The sequence below is a fragment of the Ornithodoros turicata genome, chromosome 1, assembly GCF_037126465.1.
Source record: "Ornithodoros turicata isolate Travis chromosome 1, ASM3712646v1, whole genome shotgun sequence".
Taxonomy (NCBI): Eukaryota; Metazoa; Arthropoda; class Arachnida; order Ixodida; family Argasidae; genus Ornithodoros; species Ornithodoros turicata.
The window spans coordinates 184,734,006-184,751,908 of record NC_088201.1 but is presented as its reverse complement, the minus strand read 5'-3'; the positions used below and the strand labels follow the sequence as shown (position 1 = coordinate 184,751,908).

The 17,903-nt window shown below is 44.8% G+C and overlaps 1 protein-coding gene across 1 annotated transcript; it reads right to left on the bottom strand.

The window, feature by feature from the left end:
* Positions 1 to 546: 546 nt before the first annotated feature.
* Positions 547 to 17,078, bottom strand: LOC135373916 (uncharacterized). The gene is made up of 6 exons (XM_064606966.1): positions 17,048 to 17,078; positions 16,792 to 16,909; positions 13,087 to 13,199; positions 1,814 to 1,891; positions 1,179 to 1,223; positions 547 to 735 (listed from the first exon to the last, which is right to left on the bottom strand). Exons 2-6 carry the CDS (start codon positions 16,841 to 16,843, stop codon positions 667 to 669), a joined length of 357 nt encoding a protein of 118 aa, XP_064463036.1. The 5' UTR covers positions 16,844 to 16,909; positions 17,048 to 17,078; the 3' UTR covers positions 547 to 666.
* Between the last annotated feature and the right edge of the window lie 825 nt (positions 17,079 to 17,903).

Sequence of the window (17,903 nt, the reverse complement as noted above, 5' to 3'; positions counted from 1 at the left end):
CTGTGGCTATTTAGCGGCGTACAGGTGTGGACATGTCGAGAAAGGACATCAGAAAGGAGTGTGGGTTAATGCAACTGCTATTCACAATGACCGCTATGTCTGCTAATGAGAATGAGGGAAAATCTATGTGGCTGTTACTTTGTCAGTACTTTTTCGTTAGTAGTTCTCAAGCGTTCCTTCCATCCTGGGGGTTGCGGTCTCATTTCCTTTTACTCTTCCGTCTTCGTTTTCTTTTCTTGCTCTTCGAATGAAGACATATCGCGCTTACCTCCTCTCACTGCTGAAAAATGTTCTGACAAAGTGTCACAATGTCACGTCATTAAGAAAGACAACATATTTCTACTTCCCCGTGTTAATCACTATTGGTCAGATGTAACGTTTGTGCAACATTATTCTAAAATTAGTCTGACCGTGCAGTTTGCATAGCTGAAAACGTTTTACAAGTTCTCCAAGCACTGCAGGTGTCTCTGCATAGAATTCAGTCGGACACAATATAGAAAAACGTTGATGAATTATGAACCCGCAAACGTAATAACACCGCAAATGTACACTTTAAAATGGATTTATACAATGTCGCATGTTGCAAGGAAGCACCTGTTTCTTTTTTTAATAGAAATTGTCTCACAAAGCAGTGACGGTAGCGATGGTGTGAACACTGCCTTCCCCTCAGAGAATACAGGTGCCATTCGAACATGTCCCATTCAAGAAGACTGTTTCGTTGCCACATCCACCTTCCTGAAATGCACGATAATTCGCTGTTCAAGTCAAGCGCTAATTCCAATCGTATAGCTATCTTACATTTCAGAACCGAAAAACGACGACCGCGTAGAGTGTTTTATCTCGTAAAGTTGAGATTTAAGCATTATCAAACGGAGTCGCCTAGTAAGGCGTTAATACACACTCCTGTCTGTTCGAACGACCTGCCCCTCCAGGTTTGCAAGAATTAAGTTTAGGCAGTAATTTTCAGAAAAAAAAGCTCAGAACGAACGTGCTTTAGCCTGTGTACCTAGAAATAAGTATCTAATTTGGTAGACTGGAGCAGTAGTGAACTCATTAAAATTGTACAATCGCAAAACTCCCCTTACTTTTTCTAGGTAAATTGCGGGATTTCTAAGCACGTAAAATGAAACGAAATATAGCTTGCGAGTGATTCTCCAAGACACGACACTTACACCAACCTGTTTGCTGTGCGCTTTTCCCCCACCTTCTGCACAGCGCTCTTCCTGCAACAGAGAGAGAGAGAGAGGAAAGGTAAGGCGAGCTAGGCCTTTTTAACTGATTTAGTGTTTGTTATTGATGGTGCACGGTACACAGTCGCCGCTTTTTCTTAGTCACCTTTTAAACTATATACTTAACGGGGTTTAGATTGGTCATCCTACGTTATCCCAGATAAACGTAAAAGACGGTTCTTTGCACCAACGCGAACCTGCATTGAAAGTTTCACAGCGGAAAGGGTAATAGAATCGGAGACAATGGGCACCACGAACACTGAAACTAATGCAGCTCTGACATCACAGCGCACGCCTCTACCAGTGAGGCAGAGCACGAGAAGTCACGTGCTTAGGACTGCCAATAGGAATGGACGCCACTATGAGCTCCATCACGTCTGCGCTTTGCAAGGGAGTTTGTTCGAGGGCTTGTATCTCGGCTAAGTAGGACACATAGAAGAATAATTATTGTTTCTTCTGTATTCTGGCTTGCAGTACAACGCGTCGGTGATTTAATGAACCACTTCTATGAAAGCGTCCCAACCCCTTTAAGCATAGCACAACAAGTGGCTTGGCTTGAGCCGGACTTCTACGGAACAACGCACCATGCATGGCGTTCCGTCCATTTCATTCGCGTATCCACCTTCAGAGCACAGGTGAGAGCACTGGTAGGTCTGGTTGGTCTGAAGAGAAAGAGAGAGATAATGTATAGTGTGCTTTTTTGTGTTTCTGCAATGTGTTGTAAACAACCACTATGAGTAAAACTGTGACAACTGAATAAGATAGTCATGCCACAACATGCCAAGAAGAGAATACTAATAAATCGGTCTGCGAACGAAGTCACGAAATATTTTGCGCGTATTAGCCTTAGGGTAACACCTTTTCGAGTTGTAACAAAATTCTTGCGAATATGCTGCATCATAATATGAGCAATGGCTATTACGGCTGAACCAGCAGCATGGCCGAGCGGGTTAAGGTGGGAGGTGGTGGGTTCGAATTCTACCTCCGGTTGTGTCGTCTGAGGTTTTCCCTGGGTTTTCCTAAGAATTTCCAGATGAATGTAGGCACAGTTACCCCTGAAGCCTGCCCAGGTCGCATACTAACCCTGCTGTCCCCCACTCCTTCCTGCTGTCCTCTCTGCATCTGTCCACATCTGTACGCCGTTCATAGCCACAGTTGCTTCGCGGCGCTAACACGGGATTTAATATATATATATATATATATATATATATATATATATAATATGATATGATATAATATGATAATATAATATATATATGAAATAAACGAATGCGGTTGACCACGAAAAATAAAGATATTCAATAAGGATCAGAAGTGGAGATAGTGCTTCTACGGGACAAGAAATAAAAGGAGAACTTTATTAAAAACTAGGAGGGGGTATTCGACGTTTCGACAACAGCGCTGTCTTCAACAGGAATGGGATATTATAGTGACGCAAGACAATTCCAAAGAATGAGAGGGCAGCACGCGTGCTTTGTCAGACAAAGGTAAAAGGGTACGATGAATCACAGGCAGTATGTTCTTCGCCGGAGGGCAATGATTTCCTGGGGTGACCAACCGGGGAGTCTGAAAGAGATACAAAAGAGTGTATGTATTCTGAGAGAATTAGGAATTTAGGTTGCGAACAGTTGAGAGGACGCCGGGGTCCTCGTTAATCTGGCTTTTAAATTTGTAAATTTCCTTTGTAAAATTCCTGATTTACAAATTTAAAATCCAGATTAACGAGGACCCCGGCGTCCTCTCAACTGTTCGCAACCTAAATTCCTAATTCTCTCAGAATACATACACTCTTTTGTATATCTTTCAGACTCCCCGGTTGGTCGCCCCAGGAAATCATTGCCCTCCGGCGAAGAACATACTGCCTGTAATTCATCGTACCCTTTTACGTTTGTTTGACAAAGCACATGTGCTGCCCTCTCATTCTTTGGAATTGTCTTGCGTCACCATAATATTCCATCCCTGTAGAAGACAGCGCTGCTATCGAAACGTCGGATACCCCCTCTTACTTTTTAATAAAGTTCCCCTTTTATTCCTGGTCCTGTAGAAGCACTGTCTCCACTTCTGATACTTATTGAATATATATATATATATATATATATATATATATATATCGAATGCAGGAAAAAAAAGCCATTAAAGAGACAAGTAGATGACACTACACGTGTTTGAAATCTAGTGTCATCTACTTGTTTCTTTAATGTTTTTTTTCCTGCATTAAAATTTACTGTCTTGCACTGTGGCATTGAGGAGTACTCAGTCACCTTTCCAGGTGTAGATCGCTCGCTGAGCGACCCCTGGTTTGCCAATTCCGAACGATGCGCAGCTACCCAGAGCTGACAAGCCTCAAACACGGCGAAACGCGTGTCCTCTGGTGCTGTCGCATCGTTCCATGAGTATATTCAGGGTGTCCACGCTAACTGTGAACATATTTAAAAAAAAATATATATAACACTTTTTCCAAGATGAAATCAATTGCAATATAGCATATGCTGAAGGGCACTCCCTAGGAGGGCATTAGCAAAGTCCAAAGGCAATGTCCTAATTAACTTTCATTAATTAACTTGTTAATTATAAAAGCGACAAAGTTGTCCCAATGAGAACATCTGTTCCTTTCGGTCACCTGATATCGTAGCCGTTTTCAGAACCAAAATCCGTTCCATAGACCTCCCGCAAAAAATTAGTGAAGGAACGCCATTTTTTTCTTTATTTTGTTCATTGCGCATCTTCGCAGCATCTTAATAAGCTGCTGTGCTTTTTGTCTGTTCAAACAACGTATGTGTCATTGTAAAACGTGAAAACTCGTTTCCGTCCTCTGTTATTCCAAAGCTAGAATCACGTTCTTTCACATATTTGTTGCCGAACTTAATCACACCTGCTGTGTGCCGAATGACATGTGAAACGTCTTGTCTGAGTCCTAGATTAAGGTAGCTGGAGTCATTCCATTGAGAATCTTGTAAACATTGATATCACACGGCGAACAGCACTAATCCAACGGGGGCTGCGACGCCTTTCGCATAGTTTGTTTGTAAGGCTGTAGAGACATGTTTATCTCCTGAATTTCTGTACCTGTGGCTACAACCTAACAAGAATAACAACTAAATTTTAATATTGCGATGTTTTCGCTCTCGTGCGCTTCTTCCCATTCGCTGGAAAATTACGCAAAAATGTACACATGCGAGGCCGCTGAACTAGGGAGTAGTTTGCGCCCTTGTCGCTAGCTGGTTCTGCGAGAAACTCCAGCGCAACAGGCCTCCATCTACGGTCGTGAGGGAATCCAATCTGTTGTTATAAGGGTCTAGCGGCGCACCATGGACGAGATGACGAGGGGCAATTGCGTGTGGGGACGCGTCGGAAAAAGAAGCGATATCTGAGCCAACTATTTCCATTACCATATCAGCTTGCTGCGCTAGGTCTTTGAGGGGCAGGCAGGATGGCAAGGATCATTTGGGCCTGTTGTGGAAATCTCTGGAGGAAGAGTTCTTGGAGTACATTGCTGTCAAACGTGGATGCACGGCCAAAAAGCAAAGCATCCGTAGAGCGTAACAAATCAGTTGGACGGCGATCGTCAAGCTCTGCAGTTGTGAACATCCCCTGCTGCGGCTTACGTTCAGTCATGGTGGTGCGGTCAATTATCGGAGGGCAGTGCTTGAAGCCAGGGAAAGGTAACAGAAACGGTATTATACCGGAAATATAGCAGGTAACGGTAACAGAAATGGAAACGGATATCGCACAGTCAGAATATCTGAAACAGAGACGGAAACGACAATAATTTACGGTAATAATTCGGGTACGGCACGACCCGAATTATTGCAGTTCTTCACCATATCATGTAGATAAATCGATTAAATAAACCTCAATAAAGCAAACTAAAATTAACTGTAGAACTAAAACCAAAATCAACTATCAAACTGGAGCATATAAGTAATTAGTATACAGTAAATAGAAGAAGCATAGTTCTGATACGCTTATGGTGACCTGGAAGTTGGAAGCGTGAGTAACATTCCTGGAAACCATGTTCATGTTAGCTGTTCACAGAAATCACGTACCTATATGTGTATTTTGAATAAACGTTATCTCTTGTATGCACGTATCTCTGGAGCCCCCAAAATAGACTTCAGAACGTAGAGGGAAGTTTTGTCACGGTCTCAATGGTCTTTTTTTGAAAAAAAAGGAAAGAAAAGAGAGAAGAAAAACAAAAAGCTGGAGGTAGGGCGGTACCGAAAACCGAAACGGAAACGTAACGGAAACGAAAGCAACAATGGTGGTAACCGAAACTGAAACAGAAACAAATAAGGGCCAGTAACGGAGGTGGTAACGGAAACGAAAAAGATTCCGTTACCTTTCCCTGCTTGAAGCACGTCAGCAACTTCCATTGCGTTGTCGGGTAGTGCCGCAGCTACAATGTGACGGTACACCGTCAGTTGGGATAACACACCAGCAAGCTGGAATTGGGTCTCTGCCTGGATGAACCATATGTTCGGGCTCCTTTGCCAGAGTGGCGATGTGGCTCATGAAGGTTGAGGGCGGGGAAGGTTGCATGGGCTGTGGAACAGCACCAGCGGCATTACTGTTTGCCTGCCTGTCGTCGCCGAGCATCCTTGACTCCGCTGTTCGGGTCACCAGTGTGGAACTTTTTGAGCCAGAGAAAGTAGACAGAAGTACAGAGACAGTGTTCATTTTCAGGGCGCCGCACCTGTTCTGAGGGACAACCAAAAGCCGCGCATTCCTTTTGAAAAGAATGTGGGCTCGCGCCATGTAACGTACTACGGAGCGGGACTTCCCCGTGCCTTGAGGTTGGCTGCTACATAGTGATAGGTATGTCAGCTAACAAAGCGGTTGTAAGCACTACCAAGAGTTGCTTTATCGCGCAGAACGAGGGCTGGAGGTCCTCGTGCCTCTGCCAAAACGGAGAATGTCTCTATCGTCTTAGGCATACCTAGGCAAAGAGGAACGCTTCTAGATTGAGTGCTGAGTAATACCCTGCCACCGCAAACACAGAGGTCGGGCGACACTGGTAGGCTATACCTTAAGGTGTCGAGGACCAACGAAGAGCGGGACTGACGGAGGTCACCGCTCGATGCATCCCAGGGTGATCCTCAAAGATGCCGCATGATATTGAGGAACTCGTTTGTGGTACCACAAATCGCCCTGATTTGTGCGGTACACGTGACCCGGCGGTCTATTATAAGCAGGGTGTCGAACCGCAAAAAATACGGGTTCGGTTCGGGTTCGGGTTCGCGTTGTTTTGATTTCGTTCCGGTTCAGTTCCGGTTCGGCCACGCCAAAAACCGCTTCGCAAAGTTCGCAGCACCGAACCGGTTCGCGAACCGGTTCAACGCTTCCGTTTTATATGTTCCATAAAACTGCTTTTATCAGGAAATGCGTGGCTAATAGCTTACTTTATTTATTTATTTATTTATTTTACCCTCAAGAACCGTTGGGCAATACAGAGGGGAGTGGGAAAAGAAAATACAAAACAGTAATAAATAACAGTGAACAAAGGTCAGTAAATCAAGATGCTAAGTTAAAATGTAACAAATTGATGATGAAGTGTATAATACAAAAGCCAGTGAGTTGTGAGAGCTTATATTAAGATGTACAGGTTGATATGACTCTAAGTGGTGTTATTGTGAGTCAAAAAAAGGAACATAATGCAGAGCGAAATCGGGAGTGATCGCGAATGTGTATGATGTCACTAAGAAGGTGGTTCCACTCAGCAGATGTGCGGGGGACGAAAGACTGCAGGCACGTGTTGGTGTGGTATGACGTTAGGCCTATCTTATGTTGATGATCAATCCGAGATGAAATGTAAGTGGGCGGAGGTAGAAGTTCACCACGCAAACCAGGCAGGTCATAGTAAAGTTTGTGAAGTAAAGATAAACGAAACATTTTACGACGTGAAGCAAGGGAAGGTAAATCAAGAGTGTTCTTTATCGTACTAATACTCGCTGTGCGAGAATAATTACCAGTAATGAAACGCGCAGAATTATTTTGGACAAGTTCGATTGCATTAATTAGTGTCGCTGAGCTAGGATTCCATATGGTGGCGGAGTATTCTAATTTTGAACGCACAAGAGACTTATAGAGCAATGTTTTTACTGCTGTTGTCTGCATTGACGTCTTTAGCTGTGAGGTAGCTCTTTAGCGAGAGAAATAAGAAATGGATGAACACTTATTGCAAATAGAGTCCACGCTGATGAAGCGGTGTTGTCCCGCTACTTTCTGTTCCCAAAATCTCTTTTTCACACGCACAGTGCCAGCAAGATAAACTTAACCGAAGCCTAATAAGATGGACAGCGTAAGATAGACGACAGTACTTGCCGGCACACTGCCTTCGCAGCGTGAATCGATCTGAAACCGTACTGAAGCTTGTCGAAAATAAGCCTGCCAGCCTTAGTCTGTCCGAGCTCACAGCAGTGTACTAGTTAATCCACCTCACAAAGGCAATGTATCACGACACAACTGCACTACCAATAAGCAGAACCACATTTACTTTTCAAACCACGACCAATCAAACAGGCACCGTTCTGCGTACGCCCCTTCTCCACTTCTCATGTTTCTGACTTGTTTAATTTTTACTGCTCACGTGTAAAAAGAAATCTTGGGCGCTTATTTGATCACATATTCGTCGTGTAGAGCTACATAACTGGCCTACTCCATTCCTGTTGCATTCGTCCGCGTGGCACCTCGTCTCTGAAGAGTAGACGCCGCATCACCGCGTGCGTGGCCAGCCGCGGCGCTCACAAGGACAACTGCGCTTCAACATGTTAAAAAGATGCTGAAAGTATACTTACTATACGTCGTCGTCTGACTGGTAGGTGAAAATTTCTGAAATCCATGATATAGGCGCGTGATGATGATACCGATGTGTCTTCGTTCGGGGATAAAAAGGAACTCTTGTGCTGACTTCTATGTCCGAACCGTTTTGTTGCGAACCGGTTACCGCTATTATTTTTATGGTTCTGCTCCGGTTCGGGTTCAGCAGTGTTCCGAAAATTTCGGTTCGGGTTCGGGTTCGGTTCCGGCAAAAATAACGGTTCGGGTACGGTTTTCGGTTCGGGTTCGGGTTCGGTTCGACACCCTGATTATAAGGCCAGGATAGCAGACGTGGGAGACAAACTGCAGAGCCGAGCATTCCCCAAACAATTGATATTTCCGGTTAGAACAGCCCGTAAACGTCATCACTATTGTATTACTTGGCGATATGAAGATACCGTGTTCCGCAATATGGGGGTCGCGGTGTAAGGGTATCACGGCGGATAGGAGAAGTCCATATGCAGATGTCGTCGGGGTGGATGGTGATACGGGCAGGCCTACGTTGCTGTGTAAGGAGGGAAGCCTTCACGACGTTAAATAAAACTGAGCTCAGAATGCTTCCTTGTTGATTCCCACGGTGCATAATGATGACGGATATCACCCTCAGTAGTGCGCACAAAACGTAATCTGTCAGAGAGGAAATCATGACCCCAGAGAACTGTGCGTGTTTGTGATAGTCGCTGCCTCGGAGTTCCAAGAATGGTTGAAACACGGCAAGACATAGCTGAAGCTGGTGAACTTCCAGTTGAGGTTCTGTGTGAACGTGAAACGGCTCGGCACTTCCTATGTCTGCGTGTTCACATTCCCCGTCACCCGCTCCTCAGGACAATTCGATACCGCCCTGAAAGCGATTTCTATCGAGTAGGGCAGAGGACACGCCAGAGAATCACCGGCTTCTAGCTAAGAACGTAATGGCGCCAGAAGCACCCTGATCTCTGCCGGTACCACCGACCTTCGTAGGCCTTCCGGACCTTCTAGAAAGAAGAGATAAAGTTCCACCTCAAGTCCATCGAGCCCTTTTTATACTATCGTGGACGACAAGTTTTCTGGGTCTACAGAGGGTGCAACCAGAGACGGCAAGTTCGCCTCAGCATTCATCATCCCATCGAAGGCGTAGTGGAAGGAAGACGCCTTTCGCATCCAACCTCACCGACAGGTGCGGAATTCTTTGCCATGTTTTTTTTTTCTGCAGCACATCGTTTATTTTACAGCGTGGGAATGGGCAGTCCGCACTGACTCAAAATCAGCACAGCAAGACATTGAAAATAATGACATACGAGGCTCATCCGCACCCCTTGTGACGCATGTGGTAATTGCTTACCACCATATGTACGAAGTAGACCACAGGCTGGTTCTCCAGTGAGTTCCAGCCCATTGTGGTGTGATGGGGAATGAGCAGGCGCACAGCGCCGCAGAAGCAGCTCTCTCGTATCGGAAGCGGACTGATATTGCAGTGCTGGGAGGACACCGTCATTCCATTCTGCGACGCCCCGTAACACCCTGGCGTCCCCCAATGGACAACCGAGCCCCCCCCCCCCACCGCACAAACACCTTATGCTTAGGGAGTGACTTGGTTTGGTTGCGACACAGCATGGTAGTTCTGATACTGTCTAACCGCTTCAATGAAAACCACTGCCATGTATCGCTACTAATACCTCACTCGTCTACCATTGTGAACATGTGACCGAGCTGCCTTCTGCCGCTAGGGTGTTGCCCTGAACAAAAATACGCCGCTAGATTCTACCATTAGCGTCCGTACCATTATCGTAAAATAGGAATACTGGATTAAAGGAGCATGGAAATGATCGGAATAAAATATGACGGGAGAACTGGAAATTAGGATTCTGAGCGCTGTGATACATATTCGCACAAACAGCTTGAGCGTAGCGCGCAATCCTGGAGCGCGAGGGAGCTTTGAACCTCGCGGCAGAAATGCCCCCTCACTCGGCTGCCAACCGCTGACGTCATGTGGCCGCGCCGTCTTTTTCTTTCTTTTTTTGTGATTTGTCTGGCATCGCGGTGCCGGCAAGCCGATCGAGCAGGAAGCGGCGTTGTCCATCGGACTTCGTGGAAAGGACAAGTGATAAACTCAATGCTGTACAGGCGACACGTCTGCTCTTCTTGACAAAACTTTTTATGAGTTCGATTCCAAGCTCCGCCAGCTTTGATTTCGAAACACGAATGTCCCGGAGGCTCGTAAGTGATGCTGCTAAGTGTGAACAAACATTCGCATTCAAATACAGTGCTTCTTCTTGGTTACAAATGCGTAGTCATGAAGAAGCGGCGCAGTGCCCAGTGTTTTCATTTGAAGAGGTCATCGACCATCATGACTTATCAGTGTTGTGGTCAACACTATGGACTCTGAACTGCATAGACACTGGCATCTCCGAGGCGAAAGGGCGGACCGATGAATGCATAGCTGTGTAACATTGCACTTACCATATCTTACTGATGTCAGGAGGGCAACATCTCCACAAGCACAACAACATAGATACCAAAGTAAAGTGGTAGAGTTCATCTGCTCGCGATGTGTGGGAAACCCCAAAACACATGGCCAAATAAGCGTTTTTTTAATGCTCATATGCAGCATACAACAGTGGCACCTGGATAACATTTTCAACTGACAGGAACGTATTTAGTCGTCTCATATATATGGTGCACACACAGGCACAATACTGTTCACTAAGTAACGACAGCTGAGCACAATCGGAACGGAAACCACAACCGCGTACGATCCACCTCAGCCAGAGCCGTCACGGCAACACAGAGGCCCTGCCATACCTTTTACACTGCCCACAGTCTTGTTTTATGCAAAACGTACGAGACGAATCATGTAAGAACGCAAGAGAATGTCAGACGCAAATAAACAGCAACTGCGCCTCAGTCAGTAAGTCGCCACTATTCCGGAGCTAGCAGACGATTCTGGCTGTTGTTCTGGCGGGAAGCGGACGCTTCCTGCAGCCAATGAGGTGATTGGCCGTATGACGTCACCACACGCCAGATTCGGCTTGGGGGAGACTGTCGCCTCGAAGGAGCGCATTCTTGCAAACTAATTTTCTCGGGAAATTCGCGCTTTTCAAATGAAATAGTTTGCGTGACAGCTTATCAAGTAGTATCTTCATATCAAGCTGTGAAAAATATGTGTTCCAATTGATTTCCATGCTCTTTTAATACATCAAATATTTAATGTTCTGTTCGTACATGTACCTATAGCGTTCCATAGCCTAGCTGGACGGCCTCATCAAGTACACACACCCCAAGTCCGAGAACATGAAATACGCGTGTATGTAGATGCCACGACAAGTAGGCTCGGTTGTAACGGCAACTTTCATGAGAATCTCTCGCACTCCTCTTGGAACACCTAGCAACAATGACGACATCATTTCTCGTGATCCCGTACGCAATTATTTATTCCGTAGACCAACCTAGGCGAACTTTTAATAACAATAAGATGACGACAAACGATATTGCTTGTCAAGATGATCCACGTTCAGAAAGGACCAACGAGGACGCTATTTGAGAATAGTGTTCTCACAACGAGAGATTTTCCTTTTTGCACTATTACATAGGTATTAGACTGTTTATGACAATGGTCAACACACTTATTGCAGAGGGCGTTGGGAATATTTTACTCACCGTAATAATGCACAATTAATAATGCTAATGCTCAGTTATTCACATTTATTTCCGAAATTATAGTGCACATTAAACACTGTGTACCGAATGTTTCGCCATTAAAGCATATAGACAGCTATTTTATACAACAATTTTGCTCGAAAAGCTTACAAGCAAGAGTCTTACATTGCGACCTCCGAATTCATAGATGTAGCTTGATTTCGACTTGATTTGCTGCTGCTTTGGGAGCGTGTTAGTGCACTTCAGAAACCCTCATCGGCTTGATGCATTCTTATACAGCAAGCTAGACAGGATCGCTCGGTGAAAAGGTCAGCGGTCAGCTACCTTGAACTCGACTCGTATAACACTCCAGTACGGCAGCAAGTTATAAGCTTCACTAACAGCTGCAACTTGTCGGAGTAATCGAGCGGAAAGGATCATGAAACACACAAACCGTCTTGAGCGACTATAGGTCGCAGACATGCACAGGTCAAGGTGATGCTTCGAGTCAAGTCAAATCTGCATTCGTTTACGCCTAAGATAAGATAGGACAAAGCAAGAAAGATATCGAGATCCTCGTTTCTGCAACAGCGCGGCCAGCTGCACGAAACCATTTATGTCTAAAAACAATGGAAACGTTGTTAATAACAACTTTATTTCGAGATGATGAAGGGGCAGTTTCATCGCCAGTGGCGATACTCTACCCCCATTGGTAGTGCTGACTTTGTGAATGATAACAACAAGAATATAAGTCCCACGGTGACCAAAAATATCGAAAGAGCTTTGATGGCAGAGCGTTGATGAGGTGGATTTGCCCCGACACCAGCTCTCGCTTTCCGCATGCCACGAAACACCTCTAGTCAAGATGCGGCATTAATTCATCGCATGCGACTCCATGTGGCTTTTATAGCTCAGTGGCTTTACCGCTTGAGACAAGTTGACTCTCGCAGATGCTGTCACTGCGGTGCTCAAGAGGATCTAGAGCATATTCTCTCAATTGTCCACATTACCAATCTTCCCGATCCGCAGTTTCCGGATCTCTTAATCACCTGAACTCTGCCCCCTCTCTTAAAAGGTTATTAAAACGTGCAAGAAGCTATTTCCGTGACAGATTTCACAAGGGCTGTGAACAGCGGTTGTCTTAGATAATTGCACCCCTAGCACCCTCGAATCAAGTGCAGACCAACACGAAGGTTGTCTTGACTATAATTTTGTTGTGTCCCGTGAAGCAAGATGTGGTCGTTATCTTCTCCTTCTCGGGTCATAATTTACTAATGCCATCAAGAAATGGTAATGTAAAATGAACGTCCGGCTATTCCTGAATTCCGGCTATTCCCGGCCTATTCTGAAAGCGGCTATTCCTCTTAACCAATGTGTACAATTGAATGGTTTTACGGAACACTATTTGAGAGACGAAGTACCTTACCGTACTTAGCACAGGAGATAATTTTGTGCAGTTTTCCAAGCCCACATCGACGTAGTCATCGCCATCCTCCTCGGTGCTCAAGGACGGATCTGCTTCGTCGGCAGTGGAAATTTCTGGAACACAGAGGCAAAGCGGAACATGTGTGACCCGTAAAATCACTTTAGAAGACGCGTAGTACCTCGTGGCACACCGTTAACAATATGTCTGCATAATGCGCGACTGTTTCTGTGCACGTGTTGTTCGCAAAATCGCACTCTGCATACACTTAAACCCAAAACGCAAGGACGCAGGATCCACATCGCGCGCAATCGTGATTGGGCAGCGATTCTTATCGCCCTCAGGTGTGGACAAAGCAAGTCTCGGCGGCAGAGAAAAACAACTACAACGCGAACAACTAATAAATCAATCAATCAGTCAATCAATTTTAGGTCAATCACGTAACTTAAGTTACTTAATGTTGGGCAAGATAAATACCGTAAAATATTGCAAAACCTTATTTGCTTGTAGCGTGAGTGGCTATTTTACTCTACTTTTAGAAACCAGATGACATCAGGTATTTTTCATTTTCCATCTCCGACGCTCTCAAGGACGATCGCGGTTCAATTACAAGCACTAAGTATTGCGTATGAGTTCTTGTAGACATCTGCTCTCACTTATAATTCTTATTGTTGAGATCGCGTGAAACATCGCAATATTGTTATTGGAAGAGTGTGTAACTGCAAGGTGCTATCAAATTCCTCGCGAAATATGTTTCCTTTGCGTGGACGTTTGTTTAGGTCAATCACGTAACTTAAGTTACTTAATGTTGGGCAAGATAAATACCGTAAAATATTGCAAAATCTTATTTGATTGTAGCGTGAGTGGCTATTTTAGTCTACTTTTAGAAACCAGATGACATCAGGTATTTTTCATTTTCCATCTCCGACGCTCTAAAGGACGATCGGGGTTCAATTACAAGCACTAAGTATTGCGTATGAGTTCTTGTAGACATCTGCTCTCACTCATAATTCTTAAGGCTAGTTCACACATACGGCAACGGCAGGTACGGCGAACGATAACGGCAAGGCTACATGCCGCGGCCGCTTGTCGTTGTTGTTCACACTGTCTCTGTTCCTGCCGTGGTCGCCTGCTTTTCCAAACAACACGGGTCCTTCATTATCATATCTTCTTCCCTTACTTCTCTCCCATGGCTACACACGCCACGCGCAGGCAGTTTTCATGTGCAACACCCATTGGTCGATGGAGAGTGGGCGAGGTCACGGCACGGCAGAAGTTGAACATGTCTCAACTTTCTTTTGCCGTGCCGCGGAGGCCATCACTGATCACGGCATCACAACGGCGAGGAAATGGCGCGATTTGCCGTGCCGTCCACGGACGCCGTCCGCCGTTGCCGTATGTGTGAACCAGCCTTTATTGTTGAGATCGCGTGAAACATCGCAATATTGTTATTGGAAGAGTGTGTAACTGCAAAGTGCTATCAAATTCCTCGCGAAATATGCTTCCTTTGCGTGGACGTTTGTTTAGGTCAATCAGGTAAGTTAACTAAATTATAGTTCGACAAGAAAAATACCGTGAAACATGGCAAAAGTAGATACGATTGTAGAGTGAGTGGCTAATTTTAGTCTACTTTTAGAAACCAGATGACACCAGGTATATTTCATTTTCCGTCTCCAACGCTCTAAAAGACGATCGCGGTTCAATTAGAAGCGCTAAGTATTGCGCATGAATTGTTGTAGACATCTGCTCTCACTTATATTTCTTATTGTAGAGATAGCGTGATACATCGCAATATTTTTATCGGAAGAGTGTGTTACGGTTGATGTGTGTTACAAGCGCAAAGGTTTGCTGATGAGTTGCAGGAGCAGCACGCGACGCATTAGAAACGCTACGAAGGGGAAAGGGAGATGGCTTGCTTAAGTGAGGACGCCTGTGACGGACAACCAACAATTCAAGATGCTCCTGGCTGCTCTTATAACTCCCAGTCAACATTATCCCAGGCGCTTGAGGGGTCTCTTCAAGGAACAAGTTGTCCAGTTCAACCAGGAAGTGATTGAGCTCCTGGTTAGGGATATGATGCCCATGGCTACTGTGTAGCGCTCCGGCTTCCAGAAATTCCGCTACAGAAATTCTGGCTCCCGGCACCAGGCTGGCGCCGTCAGTGACCTTACCCACCAGAAGGTCTGATGCGTGCCGGATCTCGGGACTTGCCGAGGAAAAGAAACAGGATATTATGAGGGTGCTTCAGAAAGACAAATGAGTTTCCTCAACTGCGACCTTTGGAACTCACACCAGAAAGCCTTTTTGGGCACGATGGCGCATTTTATTGATGGAGACCTACAAAAAAGAACGTTCGCTCGAGCTTGTCGAAGGTTCACGCAAGATCGCAGTGCCGAAAGATCTTATGTTTTTTTTTTTTTTTTGTTTTTTTCGAAACGTAGGCAATTTCTGATAAAGTGAAAGACTGTGCGACGGACAATGCTGCAAACTTTGCGAAAGCAATTGATGTTCTGAGGCTGGAACACAGAAGAAAGGACAATACAGAATGCCTCTAGTGCCTAAGAACAATGAAAGATGCAAGAAGGAAGTAATTGAAAGGGTTAGCCAGCTGCATGACACGAACCACATCTTCTGGATTGCCGGTCGCAGGCTCTACCAATTGAGCTAAGCTAAGCTAACCTAAGTGGGAAGGTGTGTTAGCTTAGCTCTATTGGTAGAGCCGTGGGCCGGCAATGCCTATTTTACCAATTCTCAGAGACGACAAATAAACCTGCAACACTCCCAAGCAAAACGTACAGAAGAATTGCAATAAGGAGAGTACGCATATCACAGAGCGCACTGCCATCATTTTCTGTTTTAAATTCAGGTAATCCAGAAAGTATGCCTTTTGTGTTAATTAGGGTACATAGCGATCTACACACACAGCACATTCAAAACACTTACACTTCCTCCGTCGTCAGATTGGGGGCCATGCAGTGATTTATCGAGACCTCCCGCCAACGCCCCCAAATGCCCCAAATGTTTGACAATTTTTTTTCCACTGTACCACTGTTACAATGGAACTGCACCCCGATTTTTTTTGTAACAACTGTCTTCTTGCTCCCCATGCACCCGCTCTCTATTGGTATGCCTAAGTGATCATAGACATAACGCCGCACACAAAATTTCAGAGTGCTTACAAATGTAGTTAAACAACTATATCCTAGTACTTGCAAAGTAGTTTGAACTATAGTGCGGCTGTGGTGTAGGTATATTAGTAAAACTACGCTTTGACTCAGTAGTTAGTAGTTATGGTTAAAATACTAAAAGTAGTCTCTCTCTGCGGTAGAATGTTCCTCGAAATCCTGCTTCTACGAACGCAGGTTTCCACGCAGAGCATAAGCTGAGTGTATGGTTGAGAGCCACTTTGCGGTAAATCAGCGTCGTTGAAATAAATAAACGAACGCATACATAAATGAATTTGCCATGCTTGTTTAAGAATTACATAATTTATCACCTAAGCGCCTTACGGAAAAGCCAGTAATATGTGGAAGAAACTTGAAGTGTATCAAAAAGAAAAGTCCATTTTAGTGCACGTAGTCTAAACAGCCATTAATTTGTAATCGCAACTAAAAAGGCGCACGAATGAGTCGAAAGACGTGCAGAAGCAACGCGTGTTGACATATCTGTCGGCTATCAAATATGCAATGATGTCGATTCAGGACTTACGATGGATGACAAAGCCGCAAATCGCCAGACAGTATGCCAAGCACCACTTCATCTTGAGACGCCGATCGGGAATACCAGCAGATCTGCTTTGTGCAGTGTCTAGAGTACGCGTTTTATACTGAAATTTGATTTGACAGAATCAATCAAGAAGTCACTTCGCGATATAACAGTCGATTAATTGAGTAAGCCAGGCAAGCAAGAACAATAGATAACGTAACTTTGATCCATTAAACTTTGTCAGAACAATTTTCATTACTTGCTTAGTGATCGATCTACGTAGAACTAATTTCACAGCTGTCCAACAACAACGTGAGCGCAAGATATCGGATCTCACCGACGATGATGATTGGAGCTTTTATGGCGCACAAGCAACTGGGGATATAGGGCAGAAGTTCACATTTATCTAACATTTTCTATGAATCGAATAAACCAGCTGCGTGCTTCGTACCGTGATTAAGGTTCTAAAAGCTCCGCCGGGATAGTGTAGCAAATGCAATTATTGTAAAATTCGTTACATTGTCGCCCAGTTATATTTTTATTTTCTTCTCCAGTGAAACGAACAAACCAGCTGCATGCTTGGTACCGTGATTCAGGTTGTTATGACTCAACCAGGACAGAGCAGCTGGCGGCTCGAAAATGTAATTATTTCCAAATTATACGTATTACCACAGTCCTTCGGTAAAACGGCCATGATAAGAGAGAGTTTTAGTACATCGTCCGCTATCTCCTTTGCGTACGGAAGGGATAGGGTTTGTGGCTCTGCGCACTGCGCGAAGCTCTCTTTGTGTTCTGGGCGTGCGCAGAACAATCAACGCTATCCCTTACGTACGCAAAGGCGATAGAGTACGATCTACGAAAAACCTCTAATACATTCGAGGTGAGCTTCAAAATTAAGCTTTCACGAGCGCTACGCAAACACAGCGATGACAGGAAACCGGATGATAACTGTACGCTACTTGTGTAAGAAACAGGTGCTGCTAATTATGTAGCACCTGTTTCTTACTCAAGGAACAGAAAAAATAGCACCAGTTTTCTTTTGTTCACAGGTGAAAGAACAGGTGTGCACACAGAACACATGAAAGAACAGGTGTGCACACAGAACACATGAAAGA

What these genes read in the sequence shown, in the direction of transcription:
- LOC135373916 (XM_064606966.1), bottom strand. Translation starts at nt 16,843, where the DNA reads ATGAAGTGGTGCTTGGCATACTGTCTGGCGATTTGCGGCTTTGTCATC. An exon ending in TTGCGGCTTTGTCATCCATC is followed by an intron (nt 13,200 to 16,791) that starts GTAAGTCCTGAA and finishes TCTGTGTTCCAG; the next exon opens with AAATTTCCACTGCCGACGAA. An exon ending in GAAAAGCGCACAGCAAACAG is followed by an intron (nt 736 to 1,178) that starts GTTGGTGTAAGT and finishes CGTGCATTTCAG; the next exon opens with GAAGGTGGATGTGGCAACGA.